Source organism: the organism of the source record quoted next, unplaced genomic scaffold, assembly GCF_019419815.1.
Source record: "Pyrus x bretschneideri cultivar Hongxiangsu unplaced genomic scaffold, Pyrus_bretschneideri_v1 Contig51, whole genome shotgun sequence".
Lineage (NCBI taxonomy): Eukaryota > Viridiplantae > Streptophyta > Magnoliopsida > Rosales > Rosaceae > Pyrus > Pyrus x bretschneideri.
This window is the reverse complement of record NW_025999789.1, coordinates 1,679,594-1,701,010: the sequence shown is the minus strand read 5'-3', so window position 1 is coordinate 1,701,010 and position 21,417 is coordinate 1,679,594. Positions and strand designations below refer to the sequence as shown.

The 21,417-nt window shown below is 41.0% G+C and overlaps 2 protein-coding genes and 2 pseudogenes across 2 annotated transcripts; 1 reads left to right on the top strand and 3 right to left on the bottom strand.

The window, feature by feature from the left end:
* Nucleotides 1–14: 14 nt before the first annotated feature.
* LOC103954657 lies at nt 15–6,406 on the top strand (annotated as a pseudogene).
* Nucleotides 6,407–6,433: 27 nt separating this feature from the next.
* On the bottom strand, nt 6,434–9,250 carry LOC103954609 (G-type lectin S-receptor-like serine/threonine-protein kinase LECRK3). Its single transcript, XM_009366445.3, has one exon. It carries the CDS (start codon nt 9,108–9,110, stop codon nt 6,849–6,851), a length of 2,262 nt encoding a protein of 753 aa, XP_009364720.2. The 5' UTR covers nt 9,111–9,250; the 3' UTR covers nt 6,434–6,848.
* Nucleotides 9,251–10,942: 1,692 nt separating this feature from the next.
* LOC103954647 lies at nt 10,943–12,113 on the bottom strand (annotated as a pseudogene).
* Nucleotides 12,114–12,135: 22 nt separating this feature from the next.
* On the bottom strand, nt 12,136–13,227 carry LOC125470655 (G-type lectin S-receptor-like serine/threonine-protein kinase LECRK2). The gene has a single exon (XM_048569962.1). The coding sequence runs from the start codon at nt 13,225–13,227 to the stop codon at nt 12,136–12,138; it is 1,092 nt and encodes a 363-aa protein (XP_048425919.1).
* Nucleotides 13,228–21,417: the final 8,190 nt, after the last annotated feature.

Below are 21,417 nucleotides of genomic sequence, written 5' to 3'. Positions count from 1 at the left end.
TCTCATAACAGATCAAAGAAAGCAATGCCATGGAACCTTGGAGAGCAAGGAAAAACTTACAGAGAGAAATAGAGAAAGTTATTTCATTCAGAATGCAAAACGTCATTACAAACCCATTCACTCCACTATTTATACATACTAGTTAGCTTAATGACTAAGCTAATCATCTAACTAACTCCTCTCCTAGGATTGTGACACATGGCACTCTAAGATCAATCAGTCTGGCCTTATTTACGTCACAGCGAAGAATGGAAGCTTACTCAGTAACATAACATCCAGTCCGGTTTCAATGCAAGATTTCTACCAGAGAGCAACACTAGAGTATGATGGAGTATTTAGGCACTATGTTTACCCGAAAATCACTAGCTTAAGCGCCCGAAGATGGGCTATGGCTTGGTCCACTTCCTCATTCGAACCTCCAAACATCAGCGTGTCAATTGTGGATTCTATGGGTCGTGGTGCATGTGGCTTAAATAGCTTGTGCACGCTTGAAGATCAAGGACCGACTTGCCACTGCCCAAATGGTTATTCCTTTACTGATCCAAAAGATGAGCGCAGAGGACGCAAGCAAAACTTTGCCCCACAGAGTTGTGGTGAAGTGTCAAAGGAGGAAACAGATCTTTTCGATTTCCAAGAGCTACAAAACACAGATTATCCGGGCGGAGATTACGAGAATTTTCCGGATGTAACTGAGGATTGGTGCAAACAGAATTGTCTAGATGATTGTTTTTGTGCCGGGGCATTTTTTGGAAACGGAGGGTGTGTTAAGAAGAGACTCCCTTTAGCAAATGGGAAGACTGACCCCAGTTTTACAGGAAAAACTCTTATAAAATTTGGGAAACAACATTCGACTGTGAAATCAGGTGGAGGTTCCAACGTAGAAAAGAAAGACAATAAAACTTTGATCCTTTTCGGACCAGTCATCTTGAGTGGTTCTGGGATTCTAAACTTCCTCCTACCATTGATAACCTATTTGGTTGTTTCGCAAGCCTATTCGAGAAAACCGAAGGTGATTCAACCTTATCCAGTCATCTCTGGTATGAATTTGAAGCATTTCACTTATGAGGAGCTAAACAATGCTACGAACCAATTCGAGGAAGAACTAGGACGCGGTGCTTCTGCAACAGTCTTCAAAGGAGTTCTAGCCTCTGATAATGGAACGATCGTTGCTGTTAAAAGCTTAGACGCTAGGGTCAGAGAAAATGATTTGGAATTCAAAGCGGAAGCGAGTGCTATTGGCCGAACAAACCAGAGAAATTTAGTCCAGCTAATTGGATTTTGTTACGAGGGAGAGCACAGAATTCTGGTGTACGAGTTTATGAGCAACGGATCTTTAGCGAGCTTCCTCTTTGGAGAGTCGATGCCAAACTGGTATCAAAGGAGAAAAATCGCCTTGGAAATTGCAAGAGGGCTGTTGTATTTGCACGAGGAGTGTAGCAGCCAAATCATACATTGTGACATCAAGCCTCAAAACAGTCTTCTTGATGACTCTCTCACTGCAAGAATTTCTGACTTCGGTTTAGCAAAGCTTTTGAGAATCGACCAGACTCTAACCATGACAGGAATCAGGGGAACAAAAGGTTATGTGGCCCCTGAATGGTTGAAAAGGTTGCCTATCACGGCCAAGGTTGATATTTATAGCTACGGAATTTTGTTGTTAGAGATTATTTTCTGCAGGAAGCATTTCGTGGCAGCGGCAGAGGTGGAAGATCAAATGATACTAGGTGATTGGGCGTACGATTGCTACAAGCAGAATGAGCTGCACCAGCTATTCAAGAATGATGATGAGGCAATGCAAAACATGAAGGAGATCGAGAAGTATGTGAGGATTGCACTATGGTGCATTCAGGAGGATCCGTCACTCAGACCTACCATGAAGAAAGTCACATTGATGCTCGAAGGAACTGTCGAAGTCTCAGCTCCTCCCGATCCATCTTCTTTCATAAGTTCAATACTTTAAGTGCTTCCAATTATCCATTTCTTATGTTTATCAAAAGTTTGTTTAGTTTTTATTTGTCCAACGTGTGCATTCAAGATTACAATTTATTTCTGTTAAAACCTTTTTTCAGTGGATTAGTACTGCTACAAAGGTCTTTAACTGTTCAGCCGACAAACACCAAACAATTTTTCTTTTCCAATGTTTTCTTCTTGTTCCGGCCATGCCTGCCGAACGCTTTACATTGTTCAGTTATTATCAACCAATCTCTTCTTCAAAACCTCGGTTTTTATTCACCGAACAAGTCGTGAACCCTAGTGGAATTTTCAGTTGGTCTCATTTTTCTTTGTACAGGTCTAATGTGTTACTGATTCATTCAATCGTGAGTTTATTTATCATGGCATCTGATTGATGCAATCTTTAACTGTGCATTACTTGGAAACATTCTCACACTAAATTCTACAAAAAAGAGTAGATTGGACGAGAGGAAAGACTTGAATTTAAAACTAGAGTCAGGGTAGCATTGATGTTTCATCTCTTTGAAGTATTCAAAGAAGGCAGCTTCCAAGTAATTGGGCTGCTTGCATATTAAGATTTAAAAAGACTTTGCATCCCTTACCCCGAATGACAAATACCTCCAACTGCATATCTGTAACAACCCGTCCTGGAATTTACGTAAGAAAATGGGTATTTTTGTATTTTCACTAAGCTTGGGGGATACCTTCCTTTTTAAAATTGTTTTTGAGCCTTAATTGGTGAGCCCAAGGGGCCCACCCCCTGTTTTTGTCCCCCGGTTCCTCCCCTTTCCCATTTCTTTTCTTTTTTTTTTCTGAAAAGTCTTCTCCTCTCTTCTCTCTTTCTTCCTCCATGCTCTCTCCTTTCCCCCCCTCTCGGTCCGACAAGAACACACACACACACACACCCAAGCCCACACCTATAGCTCTTTTCGAACCCCATGGTTCTGTTTTGGACGTCAAATCACGAAGAAACCACCTCGGAGACATTTCCCAGTTTTCCGGCGAGCACCGTCCCTTTCGAGGCGATTTCTGGCCAAACCACGGCGAGTTGGCCGGCGTGCGAGGTATCAATCTCTTCGTCTCGCTGAGTACTACAACTTTCCTTTTTGTTTCACCTAATTTCATTGAGTATTGAAGAAGTTATGCTCATTTGAATCTTACCCAGTTTCCGGCGGACACCCGTGGCTTCCAAGCTGTTTTCCGGCCAACTCCGGCCACAATGACGGGAACCAAGGGTATATTTCGATTCCTTACCTTCGGGGCTTCAATTTGGTATATTGAATGACATGTTTTGGTTGAGTTTTGAGCTCCAACGGAGCTTGGGAATTCTCCGGCCGAAATCCGGCCTTCTCCCTCTTTGGACTCCGGCGAACACCCAAGGCCTTTGGGCCTTTCCTGCCAAGCCCAAAACCTGGGCAGCCCAACCCAACACCCTTTGTAATTAGGCCTTTGGGCCGTTTGTTTTAGGGCCTCTGGCCCGTTAACCCTAAACCCATTAGACCCAAACCCTTAGGCCCAACCCGGATCCAACCCAAGTCCAAACCCAATTCACCTAAAACCCAAACCCATTTACCCTAAACCAAACCCAAAACCCTAAAGCCCAAACCCATGACCCGTGACCCGTTGACCCTGATCCGTTGACCGTTGACCCGGTCAACGGTCAGCGTTGACCAGTCAACGGTCAAAGTTGACTTTGACCGTTGACTTTGACCTCGGGGTTGACTTTTTCGGTTTTCGTGCGGGACCCCCCCTAGGCTAATTTCGACGTCCTGAACCCGTTTCCGATGTCCGTTTTCCCAAATTCAACCGTTTGAGTAGAGTTTAACTAAATGTACCGTTTATGTGCTTAGGGGCAGTTATCGATGGCGTTTCCTTCTTCGCTAGATGGTGTGGCTTTTCGACGGCGAAGTACTGTGAGTGGACCCCTTCTAAAAATACATGTTTTGATAGTAGAAATGCATACATGAAAAGCATGATTTGATGATTATGTTTTATGAAACGTTTTACGAGATAACATGCTTACTGAGGCTAGTTTGAATTATTACTATTTTTCCTATAACCCATGTTCTTGTAGAATATCTGATGGATGACGATATGATATTTAGAACATGTTTAGAACACCTCTTTATAGTATAGATGATGGATGACTTTATACTATGAAGTTGATTTTCAATATATGTATGTTCACTGGTTTTGTACTTACCTAGTGGTCCTTTCCGCTACGGGACGTAGGGATAGATCCGGTCCGTCCCGGGCGACGGTTTGGTGTTGGCATAGGGCCTGGAGTGTGTTTTCCTCTGACTGTCTGCTCAGAGACGGGGAGCCGGCAAGGGGCCTGAAGTGTATTTTCCTCTGACTATGTGCTCAGAGACGGGGAGCCGGCATGGGGCCTGAAGTGTTATATCGGACATTCACTAGTGTTTATTATTTATGCGAATTATGATTTGAGACATTGCACGACATGCTAGGTTTCGGAAAACCTATGTTTATCATTATATATATGTGTTTTCATAAAACCTGGGGGTTAGTATGTTGATAACTGTTTTATTATATATATATCAACTTGGTCCACTCATGTTTGTTTTGCGCCCCCTTCAGGACTTAGAATCGAGGCATGCAATCCCGACGTCCAGGCACTTCCGCATCGGCATCTTCGAGTCCTCTCGGTGTAGGACCCACTTCTTTGTTTCATTCAATTTTATATTATTTTCTTTTAGTGTTCTAGATTAGTGGTGTGCTCTGAACACGGTCCTTATTTGCATATTCATTATTCTTTTATATTTATAAACCTTATTTATCCTTTATTTTCAGCATTTGCACTTAATAAATGGCTTTCGTCACCCTCGGGTGTCGGCCAGCACGTGCCTATCCTGGTATTCGGGGAATATCGGGGTCGGGGCGTGTCAATATCTACCATGATTCAACGTTTACTTAGTCGTTTGTGAAGGCGATGGAGTCATCACAGTTGACTTGAAAATTAAATAGTAGTATGCATGATGTAAACCTTACGGAGGACGGAATTTATGTTATTTTAGATGTGAGAAAGTTAAAAAAGGGAAGCAATTTGTGTTATTTTAGATGCGAGAAAATTAAAAGAAGGAAGCGTCATTTAATTAAAAAAAAAAAGTGAGCGGAGAATTTGTAATTCACCTGTTAAAAGATAATTTGTTGTTGCCATATACCAAAAGTGATGTTTTGGACTTTTCACATTGTTTGGATTCTTTTTTGGTGCTTCAAAACCTCCATGCAATGGAAGAGTTTCTGCGCGCTTTTGATTTCTCTGAAACTTTACACTTACCAGAAGAGCAGAGCAATTGAGTTGCAACTTGCTATTCTACACTCCCAAAATGCAGCGTTCTGATCATCTCTCTCCTCAATCCTTGTTGGATCACTACTCACTTAGTAGCTCAGGGGTTCTGAACTTCCTCCTCCCGTCGAGAAATTATTTGGTTGTATCTCGAATCTATTATACAAAAGTTAAGGTCATTCAGCCTTATCCAGTATGTCAGATATGAACTTGAAGTGTTTCACTTGTGAGGAGCTAAATGATGCTACAAATAGAGTCGAGGAAGAACTAGGACGCGGTGCTTCTGTAACAGTTTTCAAAGGGGTCTTGGTGGAACTGGAAAATGTGTTGCTGTCATATTCTTGTATATGAGTTTATGAGCAATGGCTCTCTAGCAAGCTTCCTCGCTTTGAAGATTCAATGACAAACTGGCACCAAAGAAGGCAAATTGCATTATGAATAGCAAAAGGTCTTTTGTATTTGCATGAGGAGTGTAGCAGCCAAATTGTACATTGTGGCATCAAGCCTCAAAACATTCTTCTTGATGACTATTGCCGAGAATTTCTGCATTCTGATTAGCCAAGCTTTTGAGAATAGACCAGACTCAAACTACGACTGGAATCAGGGGAACGAAAGGGTATGTGGCCCCTGGATGGTTCAAAAGCTTGCCTATCAAGGCCAAGGTTGATCTTTACAGCTACGGTATTTTGTTGTTAGGAATGATTTTTGCAGGAAGCATTTTAACGCAATGGCAGAGGATGAAGATCAAATGATATTAGCTTATTGGGCATACGATTGCTATAAGCTTAAGAAGCTGCAGCTGCTATTCAAGGACAGTGAGGGAATGCTTGACGTGATGAAAATTGAGAAGTATGTTATGATTGCAATATGTTGCATTCAGGAGAACCCGTCGCTCAGGCCCATGATGAAGAAAATCACATCCATGCTCGAAGGAACTGTTGTCTCAACTCCACCCGATCCATCTTCTTTCATAAGTTCAATATTTTAGGTGCTTCAGATTATAATCAATTTCTTCGAGATATTAAAAATTTGTGAATTTTTTTGTATGCAAGTACTTTCTCACTTACTGCAGAACCTCTCAAGCCTAGTAAAGTAAGCCAGAAACCTACCATTCTGTTTCACGTTCGAGATGAAGCTGATTTAAGCGCTTAAATATGCAAGAAGAAAAGCTGATAACATATAAAAATCTTTGCATTAATTTAGTTGGAAAACAGAAACGAAATTACAGAGAAATTCTTTTCTTTTGAATGCACATATTGAACAAAGAAGAATATATCCCTCTTTTTATTGGGACAACTCAAATGAGATTTATAATTGCGACACATTAATTACTGCATATTAAATTAAAAGACTATCTGACCTACGGCAAGCTGATGGCTTAGACTGGACTCTGGAGTGCTTGATCATCATACATACAAAAGCTTGGAACTATAACTGAAAGCACTTAAAGTGCCGAATTTGTGAAAGAGGACGGATCAGGAGTAACTGAGACTTCAACATTACCTTCGAGCATCAGCGTGACATTCTTCATCGTAGGCCTCAACAATGGATCCTCCTCGATGCACCGTATTGCAATCATCACGTACTTCTACATCTCCTTGATGTCTTCGTTCGCCTCACCATCATTCGAAAATAGAAGGTGCAGTTTGTTATTCTTATAGCAATCGTAAGCCCAATCAGCCAGTATCATTTGATTTTCATCCTCAGCGTCTTTTTCAAGTTTCTTCCGGCAGCAAATAATCTCCAACAACAAAATGCCAAAGCTGTAAACATCCACCTTCACTGTGATAGGCAAGTTTTTGAACCATTCTGGGGCCACGTACCCTTTCGTTCCCCTGATTCCAGTTGTGGTTCGAGTCTGGTCCATTCTTAAAAGCTTGGCTAATCCAAAGTCAGAAATTCTTGTGGTGAAAGAGTCTTCGAGAAGAATGTTTTGAGGCTTGATGTCACAATGTACAATCTTGCTGCTGCACTCCTCATGCATATACAAGAGCCCTCTTGCGATTCCCAAGACAATATGCCTTCTCTGGCACCACTTTGGCCTCGACTCTCCAAAAACAAAGCTCGCTAAAGATCCATTGCTCATGAACTCGTACACAAGCATTCGGTGCTCACCCTCGTTACAAAACCCAAGTAGTTGGACTAAATTTCTGTGACTTGTTCTGCCAATTGCACTCACTTCTGCATTGAATTCCAAATCATTTCCTCTAACCTTCGCGTCTAAACTTTTGACAGCAACACACTTTCCAATCCCATTATCGGATGCTAAAACTCCTTTAAAAACAGTTGCAGATGCACCCCGGCCTAGTTCTTCCTTGAATTTGTCCGTAGCATCTTTTATCTCGTCATAAGTGAAACACTTCAAATTCATGCCTGCCATAACCTTATAGGGTGGAATCACCTTAGCTTTTCGAGAATATATGCGAGAAACAACCATATAGGTTACTAAGGGCAAGATGAAATTCAGAACCCCCAAGCTACTCAAGAGCACTGATCCAACTACAATCAAAGTTGAATCATATTCTTTCTTCTTTTTGTTCTTCGCAGCGCCACCTGATCTAGAAGTAGATTTATCTTTCCTTATTTTGATTAAAACTTTCCAACTATAATTTGCGTCGATCCTCCCATTGAGAAGAGGAACTCCTTTCAACCAACAGTTACCAGTTCTAAAACTAGCAACTGCGCAGAAGCAATCAGCTAGGCAAGTCTGCCTGCACCAATCCTCAGTTATGTCTTGAAACTTGTCATATTCATAAAAAGTCCAATACGCATTTTGCATCTCTTGCATATAGAAAAGATCACTCTCCGATGAGGCCTCATAGCAGCTTTGTGGAGCAAAGTTAGGTTTGCAGCCTTTCAACATATCATCTGGATCTATATAGGTATAACCAGGTGGGCACTGGCAAACCGATCGGCCTTGGTCATGTTTACATAAGCTGTTCAAGCCACATGCGCCCCTGCCTTTTGGTTGCAAGATACTCATGCAGATGTTCGAAGGTATGAAGGACAATGTAGACCATGTTCCGCCACTAGAGCCATTGTTTTTACGAAAAACATAGTACCTCAAAACTCCATCATAGTCAAGAGTTGCTCTCTGGTACAAATCTTGGTTCGAAAACATATAGGATAATACCACATTAAGTATCGCTCCATTCCTATCAGTAAGGTAAACAGAACCAGACCGGTTGAAGACTACCCGAAAGCCTCTTCCCAGAGTATCGGTGTAATTCCAATAACCGAAATACGGATAATCTTGTGGGAAATTTGTTGTGTAAAGCATAAGATTTCCAACTTTTTGTACTGCAAACATGAATCTACCTCTCGAATAATTTGTTGACGTGTAGTGAGCATAGAGTCTGCTGCCTTGATTTAGAGTTTGTGAGGGTAAAATTGTATCGGTTGGATGACTAAAACTCTCCCACAAACTGCTTGAATTTGCGGTGGCCAGCACAAAGTTTCCGGTGTCTAGCATGGCTGCATGTGCAACTCCAGTACCAGCAGAAGAAGCAATCCATGTGCTTTTGCCCGTTGCGATGTAACTAAGACTAAACTGGCCTTCTGCAGTGAACTCAACTTTCGATCCTTGTCGCACAAGATTTTTCCCATTGGCTGACCACACAATGGTTTTCTCTGGTATCTTATCGAACCAGATGGCTAGTAGGAAACCGTTGTTTCCAATCTGTCGAAAACCGAAAGCGAAATCACCAGATGGTGACTGCCAAGATGAGTTATCATTTTGTGCAGTGAGTGATGAGCCTAAAGATATGTTTCTATGAGTTTGAGCAGTGGTGGAAAATGGTAGAAACATGAAAAGGAAGAAGAAGAGAAGATATCGAACATCAAAAGCCATGGAAATTAAGGTGAGACAGTAATTTGCTCCGATCAAACTTTACTAAAATATTCAATAAATAGACTCAATATCAACTGAACTATATTTTATGTTAACGACAAGTTGACGAGTCCGACGACCCAAAAGTCTTTGCATGTTAAGAGAACTAAACATCAATTAACAAATAATCAAATGGAGGGGCACTAAAACATCCAATAATAAAATAAAATTTTCATATAATTGTTTGAGTTTATGTGTGACTTGGAGTTTGTGTGGCCGTTAGGGTTTCCAAGTAGCAAACCGGCTCTAATACCATTAATGAAGTTGAAGCCATACCTGAAATCAACTGGCAATAGAGAGCATATATCAACTTCTTAGCTCATGCTAGATTCTTTAATTTTTCGACAACAGGACAATCTCATCCTCACAAGTTATTGGGTGTAATTCTTCTTCAAACTTTTGAGTAATTATTCTTCTATCTTTATGTGTAAATGGAAGCAGCTTTTTTTTTTACTCCGATTCTTGAACATTATTTTGTACCCATTCTTCTTTTTGGCTCCTTTAATCATGCCTTACTTTGACTCATCTTACCATTTTTTTTTTTTCCTGAAGTACAAGGAAAATTTTATTAATAACAAAAAATCATACCACCATCTGTCAATTGAGAAAATGCACAAATCTATGAAGAAATGAAGCAACGAATATAGACTTGTGAGGAAGCCTGGATTTCTAGTTGAGTTTGGTATCTCTTCTTCTCTAAAATCCTCCAAATTCACAAAAGTCTACAACTCGATGAGGTTTATTTTCAACAAAAAGTAGATAACTTTAAGAGTTTTTAAGCCAGTATCAAGAGAATAACTTACATACACCTGAAGAGGTACATCACTATAGCAATCTAATTTACATTTTAATAACGCAATACCATATGAAAACATGACATGTATGGAAGTCTCACTCTTCTTGAGTGGGTCGGTGGACACCGAAAATTTTATGGTGTCAAAAAGTCTTGATTGAAAATAGTTCTAGAACTACACAGATATCGAATCAATTTTTTTCTAATTCCACCTAACTCCAATTGAAATCAACGTAGCCATTCAAAATTCAAAAGTTCCTCACTTTCACTGATAATATGATCACCACGGCACATTATACACGCATTGCACGATAAAAGAAAATCATGTTCTTTCATCACTTAATTGCCATGAATTTGGCGAAGAAGGTTCCTAGAAGGTTAAAACAAAAAATCTATCTAAACCCTAAACATTAGATAGAAATATTAACAAACGTTAAATTAATTATTATGTTTTTCACTAAACATGTAATACAAAACACGTTTTAGTGCTCTTTTATTGTAAGTTCGGTTTTCTTATTGGGAAAACCATGAGGGCGTGGTCGGGGTACAAAGCGGATAATATTGTGCTACAACGCAATCGAGCCGGTGATGTGGTGAGGACCCAGGCCGGGATGTGACCAAAGCACCATAGATAACTTGAGAGTTAAAACACGCTTTCATATTTGTCCACGACATCACTTAAAGCCAGTGAACCTAACAAATATCATTTCTTCAAAACTGTATGTAGTTATTTGGAATGATTTAAAAGGTTATGTCCGATTTGGAATGATCCCAAAAGGTTAGGTAGTTATTTGTACTTAACTCTTTTATATACTATTGAGGATTCAATCTTGCATGAGGTTTATCATAGTAATACATTAATTACCGCAGATTAAGGACTATCTGACTCACCAAACTCATGGCTTAGACTGTTACCCGAGAAAATCAAACATACAAATATGAAATTATACAGCAAGCACTTAAAATGTCGAATTTATGAACGAGGATGGATCAGGTGGAAATGAGACTTCAACAGTACCTTCAAGCATATGTGTGACATTCTTCATCGTGGGCCTCAACAATGGATCCTCCTCGATGCACCGCATTGCAATCATCACGTACTTCTCCATCCCTTGATGGCTTCCATGGGCTCACTGTCATTGGGAAACAGAAGTGCAGTTTGTTTTGCTTATGGGAATCTTACGCCCAATCCGCTAATATCATTTGATTTTCATCCTCGACGTCTTCTTCAAATTTCTTCCGGCAGCAAATAATCTCCAACGACAAAATGCTAAAGCTGTAAACATCCACCTTCCCTGTGATAGGCAAGTTTTTGAACCATTCCCGAGCCACATACCCTTTCATTCCCCTAATTGCAGTCGTGGTTCAAGTCTGGTCCATTCTCAATAGCTTGGCCAATCCAAAGTCGGAAATTCTTGCGGTGAAAGAGTCGTCGAGAAGAATATTTTGAGGCTTGATGTCACAATGTACAATCTGGCTGCTGCACTTCTCGTGCAAATACTAAGCCCTCTTGCAATTCCCAAGGCAATATGCCTTCTCTGGAACCACTTTGGCCTCAACTCTCTAAAAACATAGCTCGCTAAAGATCCGTTGCTCATGAACTTGTACACAAGTATTCAGTGTTCACCCTCGTCACAAAACCCAAGTAGCTGGACTAAATTTCTGTGACTTGTTCTGCCAATTGCACTCACTTCAGCATTGAATTCCACATCATTTCCTCTAACCTTCGCGTCTAAACTTTTGACAGCAACACACTTGCCAATCCCATTATCAGATGCCAAAACTCCTTTAAAAACTGTTGCAGATGCACCACGTCCTATTTCTTCCAAGACTTTGTTCGTAGCATCTTTGATCCCCTCAGATGTGAAACACTTCAAGTTCATGCCTAACATGATTGGATTAGATCGAATTGGCTTAGCTTTTCTAGAATATGCGCTAGAAACAACCATATAGGTTATTAATGGCAAGCGGAAGTTGAGAACCCCCAAACTACTCAGGAGCACTGATCCGGCAACAATCAAAGTTGAATCATATTCTTTCTTCCTTTTGGTCTTCGCGGCACCAGCTGATCCCAAAGTAGAATTGTCTTTTCTTATTTTGATGAAAGCTTTTCCATTATAACTGGGGTCTATCCTCCCATTGAGAAGAGGGATTGCCTCCAGAAAACACATACTAATTTTGTAACTGGCAACGTCACATAAACAATCGGCTAGGCATGCATGCCTGCCTGCACCAATCCTCAGTTACACCATAAAACTCGTCATACTGAGATGCCTGGCAATTCGCGTTTTGCATCTCTTGCATATAGAAAAGATCACTCTCCGACGAGGCCCCATCACAGCTATGTGGAACAAAGTTCGGTTTGCAGCCTTTCAACGCATCATGTGGATCCATCAAGGTATAACCAGATGGGCACTGGCAAATCGGTCGACCTTGGTTTTGATTACATAAGCTGTTGAAGCCACACGCTCGCCCGCCTTGCTTTTGCACGATACTCATGCAGATGTTCGAGGGAATGAAGGACAATGCAGACCATGTTCCGCCACTTGAGTCATTGCTTCTCCGAAATACATAGTACCTCAATACTCCATCATAGTCAAGAGTTGCTCTCTGGTATAAATCTTGGTTAAAAAATGTGTAGGGTAATACCACCTTGAGTATTGTTCCATTTGTTGCAGTGAGGTAAACAGAGCCAGACTGGTTGAAGATGACCTGAAAGCCACTATGCAGAGTATCGGTGTAATTCCAATAACCGTAATAGGGATAATCTTGGGGGAAATTTGTTGTAGAAAGCTTGAGATTTCCATCAGATTCTAGTGTAAGCAGAAATCTACCCATCAAGTAATTTGTTGACGTATAGGGAGCATATAGTCTGCTACATTGATTAATTGTCTGTGCGGGTAGGATTGTATCGGTTGGATGACCAAAACTCTCCCACAAACTGTTCGAATGTGCGTTGGCCAGCACAAAATTTCCAGTGTCTAGCATGGCTGCGTATGTAACAACCCCAGTACCTACTGAAGCTACCAACGTGTCTTTGCCTGTCGCGATATCATTGAGCAGCAACAGGCCAACAGCAGTGAGTTCACCTTTGGATCCTTGCACCACAACACTATTTCCATTGGCTGACCACACTACGGTTTTATCTGGTACCTTATTGAACCAGATGGCTAGTAAGAAACCGTCGTTTCCAATCTGTCGAAAACCAAAAGCAAATTCACCAGATGGTGATTGCCAGGATGCTGAATTATCATTTCGTGCAGTGAGTGATGAGCCTAAAGACATGTTTCTATAAGTTTGAGCTATGGCGGAAAATGGGAAAAACACGAGAGAAGCAGAGAGGATATAGCACATCAAAAATTCAGGTGAGGATAATTTGCTCCAAACTGATCACACTAGTAAAATCTTCAACAAACAGGCTAAAATCATCAACTATTTATGCACGGACGAGTTGACGAATACAACGACTTAAATTTTGTTTCCCATGTAACAGTGTAAGATGGTTTGTTTCCCATGTAACAGTGTAAGATGGTGCTCGTCAACAATCAAATAAAACTTTCATGTCAGATTTTCACCTTCGAGCATCCTTTTTTCGGCAATTCAGTGCGAGTGAGAAAGTTTTACGTGTGAGCAGATTTTCTTTTTGCATGTTTGAACAAAGGCATGAATCACATTTTGCTTCTATTAGTTTTCATCTCAAACGTGAAACACCATGATAAGTGAGAAAGCTTGGAATTTCTTGAGAAGGACCGGACGAACCTTTATTCCTTGTTTTTGAAGCTTTTCTGAACGAAGTGATCTGTAATTGAGTTTGGTAAATAAACCTTCTACAGTTTACACTCTAAAATCCTGCATGGTCCACAAAATTTCACAATTCAACTAAGTTTATAAAAGCTGACATGTGGTCAAGTTGGCTAGAATAGTATGATTTTAATCCTCCACCTAAGTTTGAATTCCTCATATCCCGTACCTGAGCTTGAAATCCCTCCTTCCCGTAATTTAGATTAGATAAAGCATCGCTTGAGAATAAGAAGTGCATAACTTTATGAAGCCACACGTGTAGATTAAATGCACCTGGAATTAAAAATGAACTCAAATTCTTTCCGGTTCCACAAAACTTAAACTTCGTGTTGATATCAAGTTTACGAAGTCATTAGTATGAGAAAACGTATACCTTAGGGCACGTTAAGTAACCATTTTGTTAGTTTTTAATTTTTAATTTTTTTTTTAGAGATAGAAGGTAGATATATGATAGGAGCATATTCATGCGACTTAATTAGCTTGTTCTCGTGCATTTATATTGTGTTTATTTAGTTGTTTTAGTGTTTAAGGTCACTTTTGTGTATTTTCAGATTACAAGGCCAAAGTGTGCAAGAAGATGCAAATTGGAGCCTTTTGGAGCGAAAAAGGAATGAATGAGTTGAAGACTTGAAGAAATGACGAAATCCTACTCCAACGATGAATTCTTACCAAAACGAGGAATCCTACTCAAACAAGGTTTCCTATTTTAGGAAAGTTAACCCTAAGTTTCCCGTTTTGGTAACCTTTCCTAATCTAAACGTCCGTATTTTCTAGCCACTTTGAAGACCTTGTAGGTACTTTAGGACACAAAACGAAGACCCTAGGCTCCTTATCCATCCTTGCTGTGCCCTTTTATTTTCTTCCCTTCCCTTGCCGTGCAAGGGAGGGCAATTTTGTCTTAGGGTTGCACTTAAAACACATGCTTTTAAACCCTAGTTCTACACCCTTGCAGCCGCACCTCTCCTTCAAAATTCATTTAAGTCGTGCATTCCATCAGCCCTTCATCTTTAATCCGTGCACTATCATTCACCCTAACTCTATCATGCAGCCACCTTGATAACCTATTACACTCCAATCCGCACCATAACCCTAAGGAATTAAAAAAGGGCAGCAGCCACCATATTCCTAGAATTCATAACAACCGCAAGACATCTGCCACATCCTAAGCCGTGACTAACCTCCCAAATTCTCCCACAAAACAACACAGCCGCAGCACCATATATTTTTAACTCCTTCTCTGCCGTGGCCCCCCCCATTAATCATTCAACCTAATACAATAATCAGCCAATATATCATATAATTCCTTGCTGCCGCAAGAGTTCTTCCACATATTTTCACAATCAGCCGCCACCATCCCATAAAATTCCTTCCAGCCGTGCCTTTCCCCATCCAGCCGCAACACCATCTCAGATTCTCTCCATCTTCCCCTTCCATTCCAGCCGCCATCTACACCATTCCACCACCTTACAAACCACCCTACACCTCCACACACCCTTGCCGCACCACCACACTACCCTAAACCCATTCCCAAACCAGAAAATCAACCAAAAACACCATTTAACCTCACTGTCGCAGCAAGGAGAAGAGGAAAGAGGAGCTTCGACGCGCAGAAATTCAAGTGGATTCGTTGGGCGTTCTAGGTGTAATCAACCCTTTATGCTTTATGTTTAAATTCAATTGTATTTCTCTTTTTGTGAACATGAGAGGCTAAATCCCCCTAGTTAGCTAGGGGGTGATTCGAAACCATGTTTATGCTTGCAATATGAATTGATTACTTTTGGTTGGAATTTCATAAGTTGTGGATTCAATTCGTTCATCTATTTGATTGATAACGTATTTGTGTATGTTGATTGAGAGTGCACGCTTAGTTTTCATGCATGAATATGATGCTAGATTATGAGGGAGTTTCACCTAATAGTTACAATCTTATAATCACAAGTAATGAAGGTCGCTTGAAAACGATCGCGTTGAATGAATTCTTAGCATAAGTTTCATGCAATTCATAGTAACGAATGCTTCGTCAATGCTTATGTTTTTCATAGAACTTAATGATTCTTGCTTGTATCTCTATTATGCAATTCATGTAGGGAACTTGTAGGGAATGTTTTGGGTTGTCGTATGCAATCATCCAACTTAATAACTTGTGGAAAAACTGAGGGTTAATTAGTGCAATTCACGGTTAATTTGGGGCGTTGAGTTTCATAATTTATCGAAAGACCAACTGAAAATCATTTTGTATGCAAGTGTAACATGTGTGGAGAAGAACCTTCTAGCTAGCATTCATTCCATATTTCATCACATTCATATTTACATTCTGCCTTTAAATTTACAATCTATGCATTTAATTTATTTTCGTCAAAACCTCAATCCCCCTTTACCTTAGTGTCTAATTTAGTTAGAAAGTGTCTTAATTTGTGTTTATAAGTGTTTTGTATTCTTTGAGTCTTTTGGTTTGTTTTAGTGTTTTATTGTTTAGTTTTGCATTCTTTGAGTCTAGTTTAGTGTTTTTAACGTTTGTTTTACGTTTTTGAGTCAGTGTCCAAGTGATTTAGTAATCCCTCCTAATCCCCGGTCTAGAACGATCCCTACTTGCATCTTTACTACAATTGTCACAAGAGGGTTTTAATTTGTGTGCTTACTTAGTTCGCATCAAATTTTTGGCGCCGTTGCCGGGGATTAGCAACTTTGCTAATCCCTTGGATTGTTTACTTTCTGTTTATTTATTTATTTTGTTGAAGTTTCTGATTTTGTTTTGTTTTTTTTTTCTTGTTTTATGTACTAGTGCATGACTCGGAGTTCTCAACCGATTCGTGAGCGTATCTCGGACTTTGACAGTGACTTTGAGAGGACTTTGAGACGAAGGAAGAAGCATCACGAATCAAATCCGCCAAGCCCGGAACCTGAGCTTGACGAACAAGGCCTAGAAAAGGAAGAAGAACCCACGGCAGGGATATTTGAAGAAGACCAAGGCATGGCGGTGGACAATTGTACACTCAAGGAGCTTTCCGCCTCAGGTTTGGATAATGCCGCACCCTTGTGCATTCAATACCCCACGGCAGCCCAAGGTAAGACGGATGAGTTTGAATTAAAGTCAAGTTTACTTCATCATATTCCTAAATACCATGGCTTGTCCATGGAAGATCCTAACAAACATTTGAAAGAATTTGAAGTAGTTTGCTCTAGTATGACTCTCGTCAACGTCGATGGAAGCATATTGAAGATGAAGGTTTTTCCATTCTCTTTGATGGATAAAGCCAAAGATTGGTTATATGAGTTAGCTCCCGGCACTGTCACTTCTTGGGAGAGCATGAAGAGGGCTTTTCTGGAGAAGTTCTTCCCAACTTCTCGAATCATCCTTTTACGAAAAAGGATAAGTGGTATACAGCAAGAAGATGGTGAGTCTTTTCCTACGTATTACGAACGTTTTAAATCTCTTGTTGCTTCTTGTCCACAGCACCAGATGAATGAGGAGTTACTTCTGCAATACTTCTACGAGGGGCTCCTGCCAATTGAACGACAAATGCTTGACGCATCGGCGGGTGGAGCATTGGTGGACAAGACACCCATGGCGGCCAAGGTCTTGATTGCAAACCGAGCATTGAATGCTCAACAGTATGAGAGAGTAGGCCAAAGAGGACACCCACGGCACCAAGTACATGAGGTAAGTTCAACGTCTGATCTTCATTCACAATTGGCTAATCTTACTTCTATTGTTTCACAGATGGCCGAGGGAATGAAGATACAAGGACCTGTGGTATGTGGCGTATGTTCTATCCAAGGACATGCCTCCGAAAAGTGTCCTCAACTCATCGAGAATGGCGGATGGGAGAGTGCGAATGCCATTGGGTTTCAAAGTCAAAATCAGTCAAGACATGATCCATATTCCAACACGTATAATCCGGGGTGGCGAGACCACCCAAATTTCAGGTGGAGGGATTCCCAGCAACCTCAGAATCAAGGAGGCTTTAGGCAACAACCCCCGGGGTTCTTTCCCAAACCCTACGGCCCACCCCAAAATCAAGCCCAATCCGGCCCAAGTGCCTCAGGTACGTCTCTTGACAATGATGCACTCCTTAAGATACTAACTAAGTTGTCTAATGGGCAGGAAGATCAAGCGAAGGCTATGCAAAACCAAGATAAGAGGGTGGATCAACTTGAGAAACAAATTGGGCAGATTGCCGAATTTGTAGGTAAGTTTCGAGATCCCGGACAACTCCCTAGTTCCACCATTCCAAATCCGAAGGGAGGCTTCGAAAGCGCAAAGGCCATATTATTGAGAAGTGGAAAAGAAGTCGGGGCAGGTCCTACACCATCACCATCAAGCCCCGAAGAGGATGAAAAACTAAGAATCGAAGAGGAAGAAACAAGGTTGCCCACGGCAAAGGTGATTCCACCTTTGCCGCAAGTCCCTATGGTCCCAAATATGCCCAATTCGGCCAATAAAGGTAAAAATGTGTTAAATTCAGTTCCTGCTAATGTTTTCCCTTTGAATGTTCCTTTTCCTAGTAGGTTCAGGCAAACGAAGAAAGAAGAAGCTGAAAAGGACATCCTTGAGACGTTTCGTAAAGTTCAAGTGAACATACCCCTGTTGGATGCAATAAAGCAAGTCCCGAGGTATGCCAAGTTCTTAAAGGAGCTTTGCAACACGAGGAAGAGGATGTCGACCAAGGAAGTGGTAAAGGTTGGTGAGAATGTGTCCGCCATCTTGCAACGCAAACTACCGCCCAAATGCAAGGATCCAGGTAGCTTTACCATTCCTTGTGTCATTGGGAATACTAGATTTGAATCTGCCATGCTTGATTTAGGTGCTTCTATAAATGTTATGCCATATTCCATTTATGCATCTATGAACTTAGGAGCATTGAAAAATAATGGGGTAATAATACAATTGGCCGATAGATCTAACGCCTATCCAAAGGGAGTTTTGGAAGATATTCTTGTACAGGTTAATCATTTGGTCTTCCCGGCGGATTTCTATGTCCTTGAAATGGATGAATCGGACCATGCTCCTTCGCTGCCCATTCTACTTGGAAGGCCATTCATGAAGACGGCCCGGACGAAGATTGACGTGTATAGTGGAACTTTGTCCATGGAATTCGATGGGGAAGTTGTTAATTTTAATCTTTCTGATTCCATTAAATACCCTAGTGAGGACCATTCATGCTTTTCTATTGATATAATTGACTCTTTGGCGCAGGGATATCTCGACGATTTGAATGACGATGCGCTTGAAAAAGTCATTACACGAGGCATGGAACTCAAAACAAAGGGGGCAGATTGCATGCATGCCCACGGCATACATTCTCTACTCCATGCCGTGCCCCCTAGTGAGGAATTACTTGAAGTTGTGGCTACCCTTGAGTCCTCACCTAAGCTTGATGGTAAGTATACTAACCGTGAGTCCATTCCCATTTCGACTAACAAATTGCTTCCATCTATAATTCAGGCACCTATCCTTGAACTCAAACCATTACCGGGCCATTTGAAGTACATTTTCTTGGGGGAAGAGGAGACATTACCGGCCATCATTTCTTCATCACTCACGGCACAAGAAGAAGAGAAACTAGTGCGTGTTTTGAAGGAGTTCAAATCTGCCCTAGGTTGGACGTTGGCCGATATCAAAGGTATTAGTCCCGCTACATGCATGCATCACATATTTCTTGAGGAGGGGGCCAAACCAACTAGAGAGGCTCAACGCCGTCTTAACCCTCCGATGATGGAAGTTGTGAAGAAGGAGATAATCAAGCTGTTAGATTGTGGAGTTATCTATCCAATCTCGGATAGTAAGTGGGTGTCACCGATCCAATGTGTGCCGAAGAAATCTGGAGTGACGGTTGTGGAGAACGCGGAGAATGAGCTAGTGCCCACTCGAGTCCAAACCGGTTGGCGTGTATGCACAGACTATAGGAAGATAAACGCCACCACGAGGAAAGACCATTTCCCCTTGCCGTTCCTAGATCAAATGTTGGAAAGGTTAGCGGGTCATTCATTTTATTGTTTTCTTGATGGATATTCTGGTTATAATCAAATTGTTATTGCCCCGGATGATCAAGAAAAGACTACTTTTACATGCCCCTTTGGTACATTTGCTTATCGTCGCATGCCATTTGGTTTATGTAATGCACCTGCTACATTTCAAAGATGCATGATGAGCATATTTTCTGATTATGTCGAGAAAATCATTGAGGTTTTTATGGATGATTTCAGTGTGTTTGGTAATTCATTTGATGGTTGTTTGAGTAATCTTAGTTTGATTTTGAACCGTTGTGTTGAAACAAATCTTGTGCTTAATTGGGAAAAATGTCACTTCATGGTTAAACAAGGTATTGTTTTAGGACATATTATTTCTGAAAAAGGCATTGAAGTAGATAAATCTAAGGTAGACCTTGTTCGTCACTTACCCGCTCCAACTTCGGTTAGAGAGGTTCGTTCGTTTCTTGGTCATGCAGGTTTTTATAGGCGGTTCATTAAGGATTTCTCAAAGATTGCACAGCCACTCTGCCGACTGCTGCAAAAGGAGGTGGCGTTTGAGTTTGATGATGCATGCTCCACGGCTTTCAAGCACCTCAAGGAGGCTCTCACTTCGGCTCCCATTATCACACCTCCAGATTGGAGCCTTCCATTCGAGTTGATGTGCGATGCTTCGGACTATGCGATTGGTGCTGTTTTGGGACAGCGAAAGGACAAACAACCTCATGTTATTTATTATGCGTCTAGAACATTAAATGATGCTCAATTAAATTACTCAACCACTGAAAAAGAATTACTTGCTGTGGTATTTGCATTAGATAAGTTTTGGTCATACTTACTTGGGACTAAAGTTATTATTTTTACTGATCATGCAGCTCTCAAGTATTTGCTCACAAAGAAGGAGGCCAAGCCTAGACTAATTCGATGGCTTTTGCTCTTACAAGAGTTTGACATTGAGATTCGGGATAAGAAGGGCGTGGAGAATGTGGTGGCTGACCACCTAAGCCGAATGGTGCATAATGAGGAGCCTCTACCCATTGCAGAGACATTCCCCGATGAACAATTGATGTCCATAAAGGTTAGTACACCTTGGTATGCCGATATAGTTAATTTTTTGGTGGCAAAACGTATTCCAAGTGAGTTCAATAGGCATCAACGTGACAAACTTTGGCATGATGCACGGTTTTATGTGTGGGATGATCCATACTTATGGAAATTTTGTCCCGATCAGATTATACGTCGTTGTGTGCATGATTCTGAATGTCATTCAATCTTGAGTTTTTGTCATACATATGCATGTGGAGGGCACTTTGGCACACAACGCACGGCCCTCAAAGTGTTACAATGTGGATTTTATTGGCCTAGTATTTTTAAGGATGCTAGAACGTTTTGCTTAACATGTGATAAATGCCAAAGAATGGGTGGCATTAGTGCAAAGGACCAAATGCCGCAGGTTTCTATCCTAAATGTTGAAATTTTTTATGTCTGGGGTATTGATTTTATGGGTCCCTTCCCTTCATCGTATGGTTTCATGTATATTTTGCTTGCGGTTGATTATGTGTCAAAATGGGTGGAAGCCAAGGCCACCCAGACTAATGATTCTAAAGTGGTTGCAGAGTTTATTAGAACTAACATTTTTGCAAGGTTTGGAATGCCACGAGTGATCATTAGTGATGGAGGGTCACACTTTTGCAATCGGACCAT